Here is a 16,289-nt window from a genome sequence, read left to right on the forward strand (position 1 = left end):
TATCAAGTCAAAAGACTGACAAAGTATTCTTTGGTGACTTTTTACAGAAACTAAAACTGACTGTTGACACAGGACCAAAATACAGAATGACTGTAAATATTCTCACTGAGACTTTGTCAGTCTGAAATAATGTAAACAGTTTTCATTGGAATTACCTCTCAGTGGTCAACTTCCAACCCGATATAATTACACACTTGAAACCTTCTTTGTGCCCTCTGGACAACACATCCACTATGTTTTATTATAGATTTTCAACTGCTTCCTGATTCTTTTTCTTTGTATGTATATATATATATATATATATATATATATATATATATATATATATATATATATATATATATATGTGTGTGTGTGTGTGTGCGTGCATGCGTGCGCGCGTGTGTGTGCGCGTGCATCCATATCTGGACTGAAAGCACAGTGACAGGACATGCACTCTAGTGAAAACACATTTTTCCATACAACAGCAAATATTTCTGAATTTTACAGTTAACTATTCAGCTGTAGAAACCAACTTATTTAGACTTCTGGACATAACTTAGTGTCAGTTTCATTTTGAGTCGGATTTTGTATTTAATTACTTTAAATAAGAGGATACATGGCTACATATAATTATCTCTGTAATGGTTAAGTGTATACTACATGACAGAGAAATCGGTTCTCTCCAGGAGAGATCTAGCAGGGGAAATCAAGTTTCTCTAGAGAAGCGGGTGCACACATTTACTGTGGCTTTTGCACCTGTTGTTCAAGTGCAGATGTGACGTCATATCAGACTGAAACTGCTGTTTGCAAGTTATTGTGTGAGTGTTTGCAGTGTGTGCATCTCTCCTTATTGTATATGCATTTCAGGGAAGATTGCACAAATAATAGGAGGCATTTTGACAGAAGTTGATTATGTATTCTGCTGGATTTAAGGTCATGTAATATTTGACTGTTAGTTTTGTGGGGAAAATTCTGGTTTCTGAGGGTCAAGCGCAAACACAATGCAAATATTTAATTAAATTTAGACTTTTGTATCTAAAAAGTGATACAAACAAAAGTTAAGCAATTAGGCATTTATTAATGAACACAGTCTGATTAATAGTTTTTTGTTCATTAAACATGAATTTGAAATTGACCATCAAGGAACTATAAAATCACTACATGCTGCAGCTTTCCTTTTGTTGAGACATTTAGTCTCAAGTGTGTGTTTGTCTGAAATTATCTCAGTATTAACATCTATATCAACACCATCTTCACCTCCACCTGCTTCACTCTGAACTGATGCTGCTCAGTCTTTCTCTCTCTCCACCTGTTGAGGTGACTTTGAGGTGTTTATTTTTTGCGACTTTGATTTGTCTCATCACTTCATCTCCTTTTTGTTTCCCATTAACATGTTTATTTCATCCCCATGTATTAATAATTAGATTATGCTAAAAATTATAACATCATAATTTTAAGAGTTAATAATTGATAAAACAAATGGCAAGCAAACTAAAAGTAATTTTTTTCTTTTATTACACAAGTTGAACGTTACAATACACAAACGTCAGTACTTTTCGTGGGTGTTTTAGGTCTAGACAACATTTCGGCCAATGCGTTCCACCTCTTTTGCTCCCCACACGGACTGTTTACGGGGAAACCAGAAACATGAACGGAAACCAGAACTTTTCACATATCAAATCTTGTCCCTTTCCTTCAGATTCTGCATTCGTATGCCGATATCTGTTTATAGAGATTAAGAGTTTGCTTACCTGGTGAACCCTTCACCACACCCTCTTTAGGCTGCTTGTGAAGAAAGGCATGGCCAAATTCCTGAGCAATGATCTGGAATGAGTAGAGAATAAATGCTCTATAACTGAACACAGTCTGCTTTATGTAAATTCAGGCTGTATCAAAGACAACTAACTGTGCTCTCCACCTGTGGTGTGAGGAACTTCTGTATCCTACAGGAGAGGAAAGATTCTTCCAGTATGCTGCTGACTGAGGGCCTCTCTGTGGAGTTGGGTTTCAACAGCTGTGCCAAGAGAGAACGCAGTTCTTGGGAGTAGCAACCAGACACAGGAGGGTAGAGGCCACGGACGATCTTCACCTCTAGGTCCATGCTATTGTCAGCATTAAACTGTGAGGAAACACATTTAGTACACAGTTATAACCACTGCAGAAAAAATGAAGAAAGGAAAGATGACCCAATTTCTTGTTTGTCAACTATTAGACATACAGAGAAGAGATCTAAATCAGTATGTGAGCATTATAATGCTGTGTAAGATACATTAAATCCTCATGAGTTTGTAAACAGCTCACACACAGAATACTTACTGCAGGCTTAAGAGTGCACATTTCATACAGGACACAGCCGAGGGCCCAAATATCACTGCAGAGGAGAAAAAGTCAGAGGAGAGAACAAACAAATAGACAAACTGGGATCAGTTCTGAGGGTAGATTTACATTTATTCAATAACAAGGCACTTGCAAGCTGGAGAAAAAAAGGACTTTATTGCTGAGAAAACTATGAATTGAACATTGAGACCCTGAGGTTTAAGTTTATTGACAACACTCCAATATATTTTACAGAACACATCAGACTTTATCAGTTATTGAACAATAAAGTCCTAGACTTATTTCCATTGTTGTTCCTGAGATTCTGCTTAATTTACTTCATTCAGTTAACTAAATCATGATCAGGTTACATGCATAAATGCATTAAAATAGTTTAGGTGGAAATCAATACTACAGTAACTTCCTGCTGTATATATACACAAACAGGTTTGCTAAATAAAGAGGAGACATGATACCTTCACATCCCCCAGAAACCTTCACCTAATCCTGCATGACTCACAGTCACTTCAGTGGGGAGAGAACTTGTCTGCTGGATTACTATTAAATGATAATTTACACCACAAAAGAGACAAACACAACGTAGAGCATCAAGTTAGTACCTTTTGTTGTTGTATGGTTTCTTTTTGCAGATCTCTGGTGAAAGGTAAAGTGGTGTTCGTGTGCATGTTGTTGCCAGTTCTTTAATGCTGGACATAAGAAGAGAATAGAAAGCAGACTGTATTATGTTTTACTATTTCCATTTCAGTCTTGGCTTTATAGAGATCTACAGATTCATTCAGATGACATTTTACAAACCTGTTCAGCACCCTTGAAACTCCAAAGTCCCCGAGCTGTACAGTCCCATCTTTTGTCAAAAATATGTTCTATGCAGACATCATGAAAAGACATGTAATGTCATTATCATGAGTTTATACAATACAAATAAAAAATGCATCATCACTGAGGCAAGATCATGTGGTGCATGAAGCAATACCTGTGGTTTAATGTCCCTGTGGAGGATTTTTTTATCATGGATGTGCTTTAGTGCCAGACAAATCTGCACAAACCAGTCCAGGATCTAAGAAAGGCACAGGAACGTAAAGCCACACTTAAGAGTATCAACTTGCACAATATACATCATTTGTAATTGTAATGAAAGACATATACAGTGAAGAGGAGTAGTGAGTGTTATATGATGAATTCTATCCACACGTTGAACAGTTTCACCCTAAAGATTATCAGGTTTATCCTCAACATTCATGATTGTCTTGAAGAGTTAGTAGCTTACTTGATCTTCTGAGAAAAGTTGTCCTTTCTGAGATTTGATCTTCTCTAAGAGGTCTCGGCCCTCACAGTAGTCCATCACAATACACAGACAGTCCTTCACTAAAAAGATTTTTATACAGCATAAGGAACATGCATGAAAACACGTGTATACATCAGGATATCATTGCAGTAGATGATCTCTAATTCGTTGAGGTTACAGCTAAGATCTTGGATCATTTATACCTTCAAAAGACTCTTTATACTGGACAATGTTGGGATGACTCATGTTGGCGAGGACTTCAACTTCTTTTTGAGCTTTCTGCCTCTCTTCAGGTGACATCTGTCAAAGTGAGAGGGACAGATAATGTGAAAGAGCAACGTAGTAAAGAGGAGCTCAAATCAACACTGATACTGTGGAATATTATATAAAGGGTTCTTACTCCAGATATGTCAATCTCCTTGATGACATATTGGTGTCCATCCTCTTTGGATTTGACAAGGATGGCCTTTCCAAATCCACCTTTCCCAATTTTCCTCACCTTTTCGTACTTGTCCATGTTAGTGGAATGACTACCTGCTACCTCATGCTGGTTCTGCAGAGAGACAAGGAGCATATTGTAAAGCTGTGCTCGAGCTGATCAGGCTTTGATAACAAGAGCTTAAAAGATTGAAAAAATGTAATTTAATCAGCCCAATCACCAGAACAAAACATTGGCATTGAACGTTTCTGCAAACCACAGAAACGTTGAATATATACGTTTCAACACGTGTAATACGTATCATATCAACATTTCTACAAACCTAGCATATTAACATTTCTACCCGTTGAATAATGATGTTTTATGGTGTGACAACACTGTGGTTAAGGTCTGGTTAGGTTTAGGCACAACGACCACTTGGTTAGGGTTAGGGAAACATCATGGTTTGGGTTAAAATAAAATAAAAACGGCCAATGTCTCACTAAAACCACCTGGTTTTCTCGCCAGAAAAACAGCTGCAAATGTCCTGACGTCTCATTGCATTGGTTTCGAGGTGGTCTTGAACCATACTCTCGGCTGATTTCCAACTTGCTGCCAAGAAACTTACTAACCACACCAACCCCCTCTCCTCCCAATAGCTCATATAGATCGCATGTGAACTACGTCACTTTACAAATGTTGAGATGATATGTATTTTGGAAATGTTGATATAATACATTTTGTAGGAATGTTGATATGCTATGAATTACACGTTTTGAAACGGAGATATTCAACGTTTCTGTGGTTTGCAGAAACGTACAATGCCAACGTTTGATTCTTGTGACCAGGCTGAATTTAATACACTGTTGTTAACTTCAGTCATTTGGATTGTGTATCATCCTTCACAAGGGTTTATATGGCTTTTTAAGAGTAAGATTCAAGCACATTTCAAGCAGTTTCAAGGTACCTAAACCAAACATTTCAGGAACTTTTAAGGGCTTTATCATCACATCTAAATTGTTAACATAAATTCAAAATTGCAAAATTAAAATTTGCAGAATTCCTTTATACCCACAGCAAACAATGTATATTGTCACTTTGTTTATTTTACCAGCTGTTCTTATTAACTTTGATTGTATGTTTTGATCATAATTATTTAATGCTTGCTAATTTCCAGAGTAAGAGATCGAGAGAGAACTTATCTAGTTATGAATGACGAATGAACACATGAAAAACAATTTCATCTCATAGCACACAGCCTCAGGGTGCACTGACTATTATCGCCACGAGGCAACAGAAAACTGGCACATTGACATCTTGGGGGCCATTTCCTGTTGCCAGAGGCTGTCAGCACAAAGAAAGAATGCAACAGACAGAAAAGTTTAACCTTGTTGTCTACAGAGTCATCTGCAGTGACCAGGTCAGAGTATAACAGATAATTGTTATCCCCTTCATCATCATCGTCATCATCATCATCTTCATTATTTTTTGATAACTGTGTACAGTTTCTGCATTCTCCATTGACTTGAAATAGTTTTCTTAGAGAGCACCATGGTATTTCCTCCATTGATTCAACAGGTTCATCCGAAATGCTGTTTTTGTTGAAGAGAGGCCGAAGAGTGAATTTGTTGGGATAAAATTTCTCCAGTCCAAGTTTGTAGAGAAAGTTTCAGAGAAACACTATTTGTACCCTCTGGACATCACACCCACTAAGGTTTTATTACAGAATTTCAGAAGAAAAGTCAACATAGTGTCTAAATAATCCAACCCAATCACCATAACCCGATAAAGTTCCCTGTGTATTTTCACTCAATCACATTCTTGGACATTTGTGTGATACTGTGAAATGTTTAGATGAATGTGAGGAAGATGGTAGGAGGCAGACTCTTGTTGAACGTGTAAAAAGTGATTTATTCAGTCCAGTGTACGAAAAAAACTAAGCAAGAGGTGTTTCAAAAATGAAATGAACACAAGCAAATCAAAGTTAACTAGCTCAACTCAGGAAAACGCAAACTAAGGCATGATCACGTGCACACAGCTACACTATCATCCTCCAATTTCTGCTCTCCCCTAAACCTACATCTCTCCCCTTAAATAGGCCCTCCAATCTATCAGGCAGAACTACATTTCTTGCAGGGGTGTCCTTTCCCTTATGCCACCTGGCATATAACAATGCTACTTGTATCAGTCAACATTGTTTACACAAAACACATCCACAGTATTAAACCTCAACCTGAGCCAAACAAGTACAAATCATATCGATACTAAACCAAGCATTTAACTAAACATAAATCCCCCCAATACTTGGTCTAACCCAGTGACATCACTGATGATGTCACCCAGCGTATAAATACAGGAAGTAGTTGGGTGCCTGCTCCTTTTGTTTGTGGAGAACATGGTGGGTACAGTAAGTAACAAAGAAAATGATTAACTTATGAAATGCAGAAGTTAACCAATAAACAATAACTAAACTTAACAATACTTGTCGGTGTTTTACTTTAACCAAAAATGTTGCTGGTATGTGAAGTGTAACCAAACATAATGCAAACCACAAACAAACCTGGGATAGTATGTGTCTGCAAGTTACAGATTAATGCTGGACAATTAATTACAAACAATTAACAAGCATGGTTAAATAATAGGCTATATTTCTTTGATGGTGAAAGTAGGGACAAATAGTGTGTTCTCATCCACTTTGTCACAATGAAATAGTATAGTTTTTCTTCTAATTTTAAGCTCCGAGGTACACTTAAGGGGTTGCCAAATTCAAAATCAAATTGAGAGAGTTAGTTTCTTAAAGCAAATCATTTTTTCCTAAATGTAAAGTATTGATTAAGTCATCCAGCATCATTTTTATGGAGTAAGGATTTTATTTAATTTTTTAATGAGGGAATAAGAGGTCAGATTCAGCTTCAAATCAGATCAAATCAAATCATTCATTGTTGATTCAGATGAGCAACAGATGATAAGTAAAGGATCTGGTGCTAGATTAGAAGCAATGGTTTTAGAGATCATGAACACATCATCAAAATGCCAGACCAAAAAGAGTTGAATTTAAGAGCAAATCAAAACACTTTAGCTTAAGGTTGCCTCAGCAAGCTCTCATCATCTAAAGACACAACTGGATCGATTTTGTGTAATTTTATTTCAGAATAGTGGAGTCTGTGTAGTATCTTGAAATGAATTTGACTAGCATTGTTAGAGATTGTGTGTATGTGTTGAAGCCCTCCCTCTCATATATCATGAGGAACAGTGGCGCCAAATTCTTTTTCCCCAATTCAGTCTAAAGCTGTCTGGAAAAGGGAAACCTATGTTAGCAGGAAATCATACAGATATGATTTTTTTTTTGCAAGTAGGTGTTTTAAGATAATTATTTGTAACTGAACTTGTTTCGGTCTCAAAGGCTGTTAAATGTTTCCGTACATAATCTCTTAATTGGAGATATTTTTAACTATAACTTGAGAGTTTATATTTGTGCAAAGGTAGTGAAGGTATGGTCAATGTATCCGTCTCCTACATTACCTACCTCATTACATGTCTTTTCATGCAAAAATTTAAAGGATGCATATTTCAAAACCTCCACAGAAAAAAAAACTATTTTACTGTTTTTATGGCTACATACCACTAGAGGTGAACTAAAAAATGTGTTTTCAGTGTCATAAATCCATTTATAAAGAATCTGATTCCATATGGTTCTGCCTTGTGATTAGTTAGTGGAAAATTAGCTTTAAATCCTATACAGTAGTCCTGAGGTGCAGAAAGTATAACACTGGAGAACACAAAGCATTACAGAAAATATAACTTTGCTGGGAAGAAAACTGCATAGCAGAAATGATAACACTGCAAACAACACAACCTTACAGAAGACACCATATTGCAGAAAATATGACATTACTGAACATGTAACGTTGCACCAAACAAAACCTTTGTGTTTTCTGGAATTGTTGTATTGTCTGCAATGTTAAGTCTTTTGTGATCTTTTGTTGTGCTTTCTGTTTTTATAAGTGTCTTGTTTACTAGACACTTATAAAACAGACATTTGTGCTTTGCTCCTCAGATTTTATACTAATTTGTACAGAAAATCAGCTGCAGTGGCCTGACGCAGTTTAATGGAAAATTATTGTTCTTCAGAAAACCATTCTGTCTGTCTGTGTTTCTTTCTTTTTTATTCTCTACCCTGTGTTTTTATCACTGAGCCTGATAGCATCTTGCTACACAACATAAGAGCAACAGACTCTGATCAACAACCCACATGAGCTTTCCTGCTAAAATCTCCTCTTATCTAGCTTACAAACAAAAAAAAAAAAAACATTCACCGGGGAAAAGAGTGTTAATTAGCAGTTTATTACATTAAATCAACATGAATTAATTATTTTATGTGATTTTGCATAGAATTGCCATATTTTGATATTAATTTCAGAGAAAATTATTTGTATTAAATACTACATTGTTGATTGAAGCTACATCACACAGACCTAGTATGAAGTATGACGACTCTCAGGCTTTGCCATGACCCTCAGGTTTGTGTCTTGTGTGCTGTGTGTGTGTTTTGTCTCTCTTCAGGTCCAAGTAGGCAGAGACTATATTAATGCAACTGGGTGCTGCTGGTACCTCTCCATCCAGAATGCATTCAGGATCAGTCATCCTCATTCCTTTCCCTCTCACCTCATCACTGGCTCTCCCCCTGCACCACACCTTTTCTTTTCTTTTTTTTCACTTCTCTTTAGTTTACACCACAAAACATTACAAATTCATACACCCACTCACCAACACCACTGATATACTGACTTACTATTTCATACATTTGATTAATATATTTTGATGCAGTTTCTAAAACATAAATGTAAAAGATCCATTTTTCAGTACAAATGTGTATTTATCTTCATTAGTCATGGCCTAAGAGCCGGGTCATGACAGCAGGAGAAACTGAATGTAATCCTCTTGTCTTTAAAGGGTTAAACAATGTCTCATCCATATCTCATCTATCATTTATTATCATAATATCATTTATTCATGCCAATACAATGCAGGAGAATGGAGTTTTGTATGTGGTGCTCACAGGTGCATCACTAGTTTTCCAGAAATGGTATCCACTGATTATATGCAAACTGTTAACTTTGAGGTCTGTGTATGTGTGTGTTGGTGAGAGAAAGAGAGAGGGAGAGAGAGCACGAGAGCAGCAGCACAAAAACAAAGGGCCAAACGTACAACCTGAAATGTAGGTAATGTGAGCGGGAGCGTACCTGTAGTCTCTTGTTTATCTGGGTCCGTTATTGTCGTCTTTTCTCTTCATTCCCCCGCACAGCAAAACCTAGAGACACAATATCATCTCTTATGTTTGATAGAACCAGTTTCATTCAAAAATATAAATACTTAGTCAGTCACAACTACATTTTCTCTTATTAACTGGATACACTTGTGTGTAGCTTCAAATTATATTTCAAAAACTTTATGCCACATTTCAAGTCCAATACAGAAGAATCAAATGGTTTCAGCATACTAAGGTTCACTGTAACTTACCTGACATCAGGCTGCAGGAGACTCTGAGACTGTCTGCATCTGCTTCTGTATTTATACTTAATATAGAAATCGAAAGCATTTCATACACCTGAACAACCGGTTTCTGTTGATCTTTTGTCTTATCTTGATTTGCTTTTGTAATCAGTAAATACCAATGCGGGGTGTACTCAACTCTTCCAACAATATAGTGTGATGATAGAATTCTAGATTGTTAATATTATCTGGCACATCTATATGCCGCCTCTCATTGACAATACATGCAGGTTTATTTGGTTACAAAGGTAAAATCCAAGTGTCTTAAAGATAAGATTAAGATTAACAAAGTATGTGGGAGCCATATATTATCATCTAATAATAATAACTGTCATCAGCAATATAAGTTATGTTGAGAACCTGGGGGTTTGTCTATCCCACTATAGGCCTATAAGTGTGGGAAAATTCACAAGCAGCCATGATTAATCACTGCTACTCTGTTTTCCTGTAAACAATTAATTTATCAGAAATCACTGAAGCATTTCTTCTTCACTTCCTTGTAGTTGACAGGAATGCTTCTCAGTGTACTAACAGATTGATTGATATGAAATATTTTTACATGCTGTTGAAAAGAACCACCCACACACTGGAATGTGAAGGTAGACAACAGTGTTTTGGATGTTTTTGTGACAAGCAGGTTTGTCTGGTTTTATGTTTAAGACTCAACAGTGTAATTATGTATAACAGTTTAATTATGTCACAAAGGTGGCTCACTTCACCAGTTGGGGTAGATAACTACAGTACATGTCCTACATTAAACTGTAGTGAAATTACAAGTAATCAATAATGGCAAGCAGTAAGTTCTCTGCCAGGATATTCCTTGTTTTCTTCCTTGTCTTTTCCATGAGGAGTTGAATCAAGGACTTTTGGGGTTTACCAACTATTCTGCTGGCCATTAAAACAATCCTGGATATTCTTGGACCTACAATTGAACTGACTTTACCAGAAAGGAAAATGAAATGTTAAAACACCCTAAACAAGAGTTTTGTACACTAGTTATAACATTTACTGACAAACAATGATGCTACTGAGTCTCCTGACAAGATAAATCACTATGAGCACTTTTTCAAAATATGTTTTCAGAGAAGCTCACCTGGAAGTCAACTGTAGAAAGATATTTGAGGCTTTCCTCAGTTCCAGCATGTTAGCCGTCAAGTGAAATTTTCTCTATTTTTAAATCTTGCTTTGCACAGATAATTTACTAATTACTAATTGATTAATTATATGTTTAAACTAGCTGAACTAATCAATATTGTTATATCAACAGTGAATCAAATCACTATACAATGTGAAAAGGTTGTTTGTGTACATATTTTTTGCCTCCATTTGAAGGTGCAGTAGAGATGTGACAGGAAATGCTTTTTGCTTTTTGGTTGCACAACAATTTTTTCTTACAATATTTTTCCCACCTTTTCAGTGATCTGACTACACAGAGCCTGGTTTGCTGCCCTCCATCAGGCCACTGATGAAGCTTATTATCATTTCTTTAATTTCATTAGGTTATATTTACAACTTCTTAGTAAGGGTTGTTTTGCTGGCCTTTGTCCAACCTGAAGTTAAATCAAGCTCCATGTATTTTTCATCTCATATTGTAAATAAATTGAATCATCACAATATTCAGTATCTATCTCCATGGCTGCTTGGCACATGGGACTTTCTCATGTTGTGTCTTGGCCAATCCCTTGGCAAAACAATTACCATGTGCGACACATTTTACAGCAGGTGTAAATGACAAAGTTTTGTTTCGTTTTTTTTTTCAGTTGCCACTTACTTATTTCTGGACTTCTGCCAACTGTGTTCTTAGACTATTAATGCAGTCATGCAGTGATAACTTCATAGGCATTCGCTTAACTTTTTTAAATGTTTTATGGTTATTTTAACACATTTCTCTCTTTTCATGCAACTATCACATAAAAAAACATATTTTGTAAACATTTGACACAAGCAGAGACTTCGAACTTGTTCCTAATGAAGATAAATCTGTTGCATCAGTTCATTCACTGTGTGAGAATATACAGAGGTACAAAACGTTTGAGTCTATAATTGCTATGAAGTCACATTTAAAGAGACAAAACAATGTAAAGCAGCTGTGTTGTGAGTGTGTGAATGTGAGGTCTTACGGGGACAACAGTTTCAGAGTTTCAGGAGAGACTGAATTGTCATCAGGTGATATTCATGGGTGATGGCCTGTGATGACATCACTGCAGTCATGTCAAGTCTAGATTTGTCTCACAAAGTGCTTACAGTATTTGAAGTGTCTGACCAAGGAGAATGTTACACTGGGTGTTATGGGGATAAAAATCCATGACTTGATGTAAATGACAGGACAGATATGAAGCAGTTAATAAACTGCCTAAAATTTTGGAAATTTTCAGTTTTGTTACCTGCAGGTTTGAATTTGTGATTTGATGCACTGTGTCAAAAAAGATTAAATGTTATTTTGCTGTCTTGAGTGAGTCTTTTGTTCCAGTTTTCTTTTTTAAACACCAATATGTCATTTTCATGATTGTATGAAGAGTTCTTAGAACACAACTGCTTTTGGGACGTGCATTTGCTGTTGTGCAAATTGACACAGAGTTGTGGTGTTTGTGTCACATGTTCTCAACATCGGCCTTTTGTTTCTAACAATATTTCAAAGCAACAGAGAAAAAGTTTATTCTTCCTGGCTATTTTCAGCCATTACTAAAAAGCAAGAGGTGCATTACCACCAACCTCCGGACCGGAGGAGAGCCTGGGAAAACCAACAGGAGACGCATATGAATAAGGGTAAATGATAGTTTATTAAATCATATCTGTATTTTATAGAGATATGAGACACTTGATGTGTAAATGAATTTCATTAAGTACAATTTCAGATTCTGGTATTTTAAGCTTAATTTATACTTCTGCATTGAGGTGTTACGCTGTACTAAGGGCAGCTACATGTGTTGACTCTGTCGCTTCATTGAAGGCTGCACTGCAGCTAACATGTCTCTTCTAGAATATAACTATAGGTTGAGCCTCCAGCGGCTATAGTGTGGAGATACCACAAGAACTGTGATTGCTCAGCATGAGTTGCTTGTGCTTTCTCCTACAAGCTTCTGACACCTGCATTTATTGAAGGGCTGGAGTTATTTTGCAGGTGTGTTAGTGTGTGCGTGTGTGTGTGTATTTGTGTATGTTTGTGTGTGTATGTAAAGACATAACAACTCAGCTCAGCTATTTGGCTTGTCCTTGAATCAAAGCAGCAAACAAAGACAAGCACACACACACACACAAAGACAGAAAGAAGTGAGGAGAGATGACGGCCTTCCTGCTCCCCAGCAGCAGATGTCACTGTGTTTAACATGAATGTTGTTCTGCAGTGGAACCACTGGATGGCAGCGTCTGACATGCAAAATGTGCAGCAATGAAATGAACTTTACATCAAAGTTTCCACCTCTCAGTTTTAACTGTTAACTTTGTTCATATTCAAACTTCAACTGAGAGCAGAATCAGTTGGAGTTAGTTAGTTAAAATAAAGGATTCTGAATATTTACTGTTACACTGCAAACAAAAAAGAACAAATAATAGACACATAAACACTTAATTATGTTTTATTTTATTATCTTTTGGCTAATTTATACAGTGGCTTTTGATTTTAAATGCAAAGCAGTAGGTTAAATATTACTTATGTTTCATGTGTGGAATTCATATTTACTGCTGGTGTTTTGAAAATCTCTTTAAGTCTGATGGTGATGATGATGATGATGATGATGATGATGATGATGATTGTGACATTCACAAAATTGTTTTTATTTCCACAACATAAGGATGAAGTTTCCCTCATGACTCCTGTTCATTGAGCAGAACTGCAGCATTTATTTCTCTGTCTGTGTTGCATGTGTCCCACTGCATGGACTCATTTATGGTGGTGCTACTAAAAATATCAGTTGCCAGTTTATTACGTCCACCTGGGTAAAATAAAAAAGTAATTGTTCCTCTGATGAAGGTTATAATGTTGAGTTTTTGTTGAAACTGTTTAGAGAGGTGATGATTCGTCTTTATGGTCATGTTGAGACTGCATTAGTGCTGATGTTGACTTGTATTGTCTTTAGAGGGGTTTCTACATTTTTGTCTACCACATTGTTCTAAATGGAGAAGAAAAGAATATTTGAAACACAAAAACTCAACATTGTAACAGTCATAAAGGTGGATTTATTGCAAGACTGTTGAATTAGCTGCATTAGTTTTAGCAGGTGTGTAAATTGTAGACAGCAGTATTTTTCTCACCTGAAAGAGTGAACAAGTTAACAGGATGTATAGTTAAAAAGTCAAAGAGAAGATTCCATGTTTTCATTGGAGATATGGAGGCATAATGACTGCATGTGCAATACAGCACAATATATGCAACATGCAGCACTGTTATAGACACTGTATAAAACAATGTGATGAGACAGGACTGACTGCAGAGTCATGTTATATAATATTTGAAAATGTATATACATGTTTATTTTTTAAGCACACAAGTTGCTTGTACTTACAGCCTATTGCAAATAGCTTAGTGGTAAATATTTGTTTATTTTAGGGCTGCAACTAATATATTGTTTCATTATTAATTAATCTGTTTATTATTTTCTTGATTAATCGTTTAGTTGTTTTGTCTATAAAATGTTGACGCCCACAAACGTTTTCTTTCATCTCAACAGTCCATGATGGAGATGATGGAGTTTCTTCTTCTTCAACATTTTTTCAAATAACACATTAAAAACGTTGTTTAGTTATTGTTGTAGCGTTAATGTTACATCACCTGAAAAGCCAGAGAGCTGGCTGAAGGCAGCTCAGGAAGGTCTGCGTGTCAGTACCAGAGGATCTATATATATATATATATATATATATGTATATATATGTATATATGTGTGTGTGTGTGTGTGTGTGTATATATTATATTATATTATTGTTATTATTGTTATTATTGTTATTATATTATATTATTGTTATTATATTATATTATTGTTATTTATTGTTACAAAATGTATTTTGATCAAACTTGGCTGTGAGGGTCGGTGAGTGATTCAGATTCAGATTCAGATCAACTTTATTGTCCCACACGGAGAAATTCATTTGGTCCAGTGCTCCAGACATAAAAGCACCAAAGAATCCACAATAAAAACAATAGATACCCAATAAGACCTCAATATAATCATAATAAAACACATCTGATCACACTGAGACACAATAAAATCAAATTGAAACAGTCAATCCAAAATCAGTAAAATCAAATTCGATATAAAAATGTAAGTAATATGATAATGTTGGTGGGTCAGAGGTTGCCACTAGCCTGATTCTTTTGCATTCACAAAGGGGTCGCCCAACACTTAACGCCACATCTCCTCCACCACCACCCAAGAGAGTTCGAGTTGGGGTTCCAGATGATGTTTGCACTGACCAGGTTGCACACTGGCCTGTGAAATGTGACAAGCGTGGCCGTTGCAAATTCTGCAAAATCAATGCAACTACCACCCTCTGTGAGAAATGTGATGTGTGTCTTTGCTTCACTGAGGAAAGAAATTGTTTCAAATTTTACCATTTGGCTTAGGCTAAACTGCAGCAATGGTTCAAACATGGTGCTAATAATTCAAAAGTTTTCCCTTCGGTGATTTTTGGGTTTTTTAATACAATTTTTTGCACTATGTACATGTTTTCTCGAGTTTACTACGTAAGTCTGTTGCACAGTTTTGAACAGCTAGAGTAGCTTGTTGAGTACACCTCCAATATGAGGCAGTACTTATTTATTTTTATTCAGTTTGCACATTTTTGGGTTGTAAAACAAATCTGAAAAAGAATTTCTTGTTAAACCTAACCAGCAGACCTATAATTTTGATATATGTGGTGGAAATGCAAATAAAAAGGCAAATCTGTGTTACTATGCATAAAACTGTCAAGCTGATTTATTTTCAAATGAGGAACAAATTTACCATAAACGCCCAATGTGACATATATGTGACATTACAGATCATTGACACTAGGGGGTAGAATTTCAAAAAAAAAAAAATCAGAAATGTGTTCCTTGTGGTCCATTTGGTCTGTTTTATATTCCCCATATTTTTCCTTTAAGGAGAAATGGGTCCGGGTTCTTATGGATCAAATTAAAATCAACATCAGTGTGTTTTCCTAAAAAGTGTGACTGTTACTGTGGATAATCCATAGAAAAGTAAGTAAGTGGGGACATTGTTTTTAGAAAGACATGATACTGTTGAAGTCTTTTAAATGTCACTTTTTAATGCACCTCTATTGTATTATCTTAATATTGTGGGCAGCTGTGGCTCAGGAGGTAGAGCAGGTCGTCTACTAATTGGAAGATCAGTGGTTCCAATCCCGGCTTCTCCAGTCCGTATGTCGAAGTGTCCTTGGACATGATACTGAACCCCAAATTGCTCCTGATGGCTGTGCCATCAGTGTCTGAATGTGTGTGAATGATTATATTTCCTCTGACGGGCAGGTTGGGACCTTGTATGTAATATGTACCCATTCAGCATATGAACGGGTGAATGTGACGTGTAGTGTAGAAGCACTTTGAGTAGTCAGAAGACTAGAAAGGCGTTATACAAGTACAGCCCATTTACTTTAAAAACATAAAACTACAGTAATACATTTGTAGAAAAAAAAAACTTTACATCCAATATTTGTGAACTTATCAACTTTGAAATTGGCAATATTGATCTAAAATTGTTGTTTGGTGTCAAATGTTTTAAA

The 16,289-nt window shown here is 36.1% G+C and overlaps 1 protein-coding gene and 1 long non-coding RNA gene across 2 annotated transcripts in view; both read right to left on the bottom strand.

The window, feature by feature from the left end:
• Nucleotides 1–16,289, bottom strand: part of LOC137189418 (uncharacterized) — a 28,003-nt gene that overhangs the window by 6,718 nt on the left and 4,996 nt on the right. The window lies entirely within an intron of this gene.
• Nucleotides 1–16,289, bottom strand: part of LOC137189105 (interferon-induced very large GTPase 1-like) — a 56,770-nt gene that overhangs the window by 5,581 nt on the left and 34,900 nt on the right. The window contains exons 3-12 of the mRNA XM_067598813.1: nt 9,266–9,333; nt 4,005–4,157; nt 3,808–3,904; nt 3,587–3,684; nt 3,293–3,376; nt 3,115–3,182; nt 2,919–3,005; nt 2,299–2,353; nt 1,901–2,101; nt 1,734–1,806 (exon numbers count right to left, since the gene is read on the bottom strand). Of these exons, the coding sequence (XP_067454914.1) occupies nt 1,734–1,806; nt 1,901–2,101; nt 2,299–2,353; nt 2,919–3,005; nt 3,115–3,182; nt 3,293–3,376; nt 3,587–3,684; nt 3,808–3,904; nt 4,005–4,121 (880 nt within the window). The 5' untranslated portion in view covers nt 4,122–4,157; nt 9,266–9,333. The remainder of the gene's footprint in view (nt 1–1,733; nt 1,807–1,900; nt 2,102–2,298; nt 2,354–2,918; nt 3,006–3,114; nt 3,183–3,292; nt 3,377–3,586; nt 3,685–3,807; nt 3,905–4,004; nt 4,158–9,265; nt 9,334–16,289) is intronic.

This window comes from Thunnus thynnus, chromosome 1 (assembly GCF_963924715.1).
Source record: "Thunnus thynnus chromosome 1, fThuThy2.1, whole genome shotgun sequence".
NCBI lineage: Eukaryota > Metazoa > Chordata > Actinopteri > Scombriformes > Scombridae > Thunnus > Thunnus thynnus.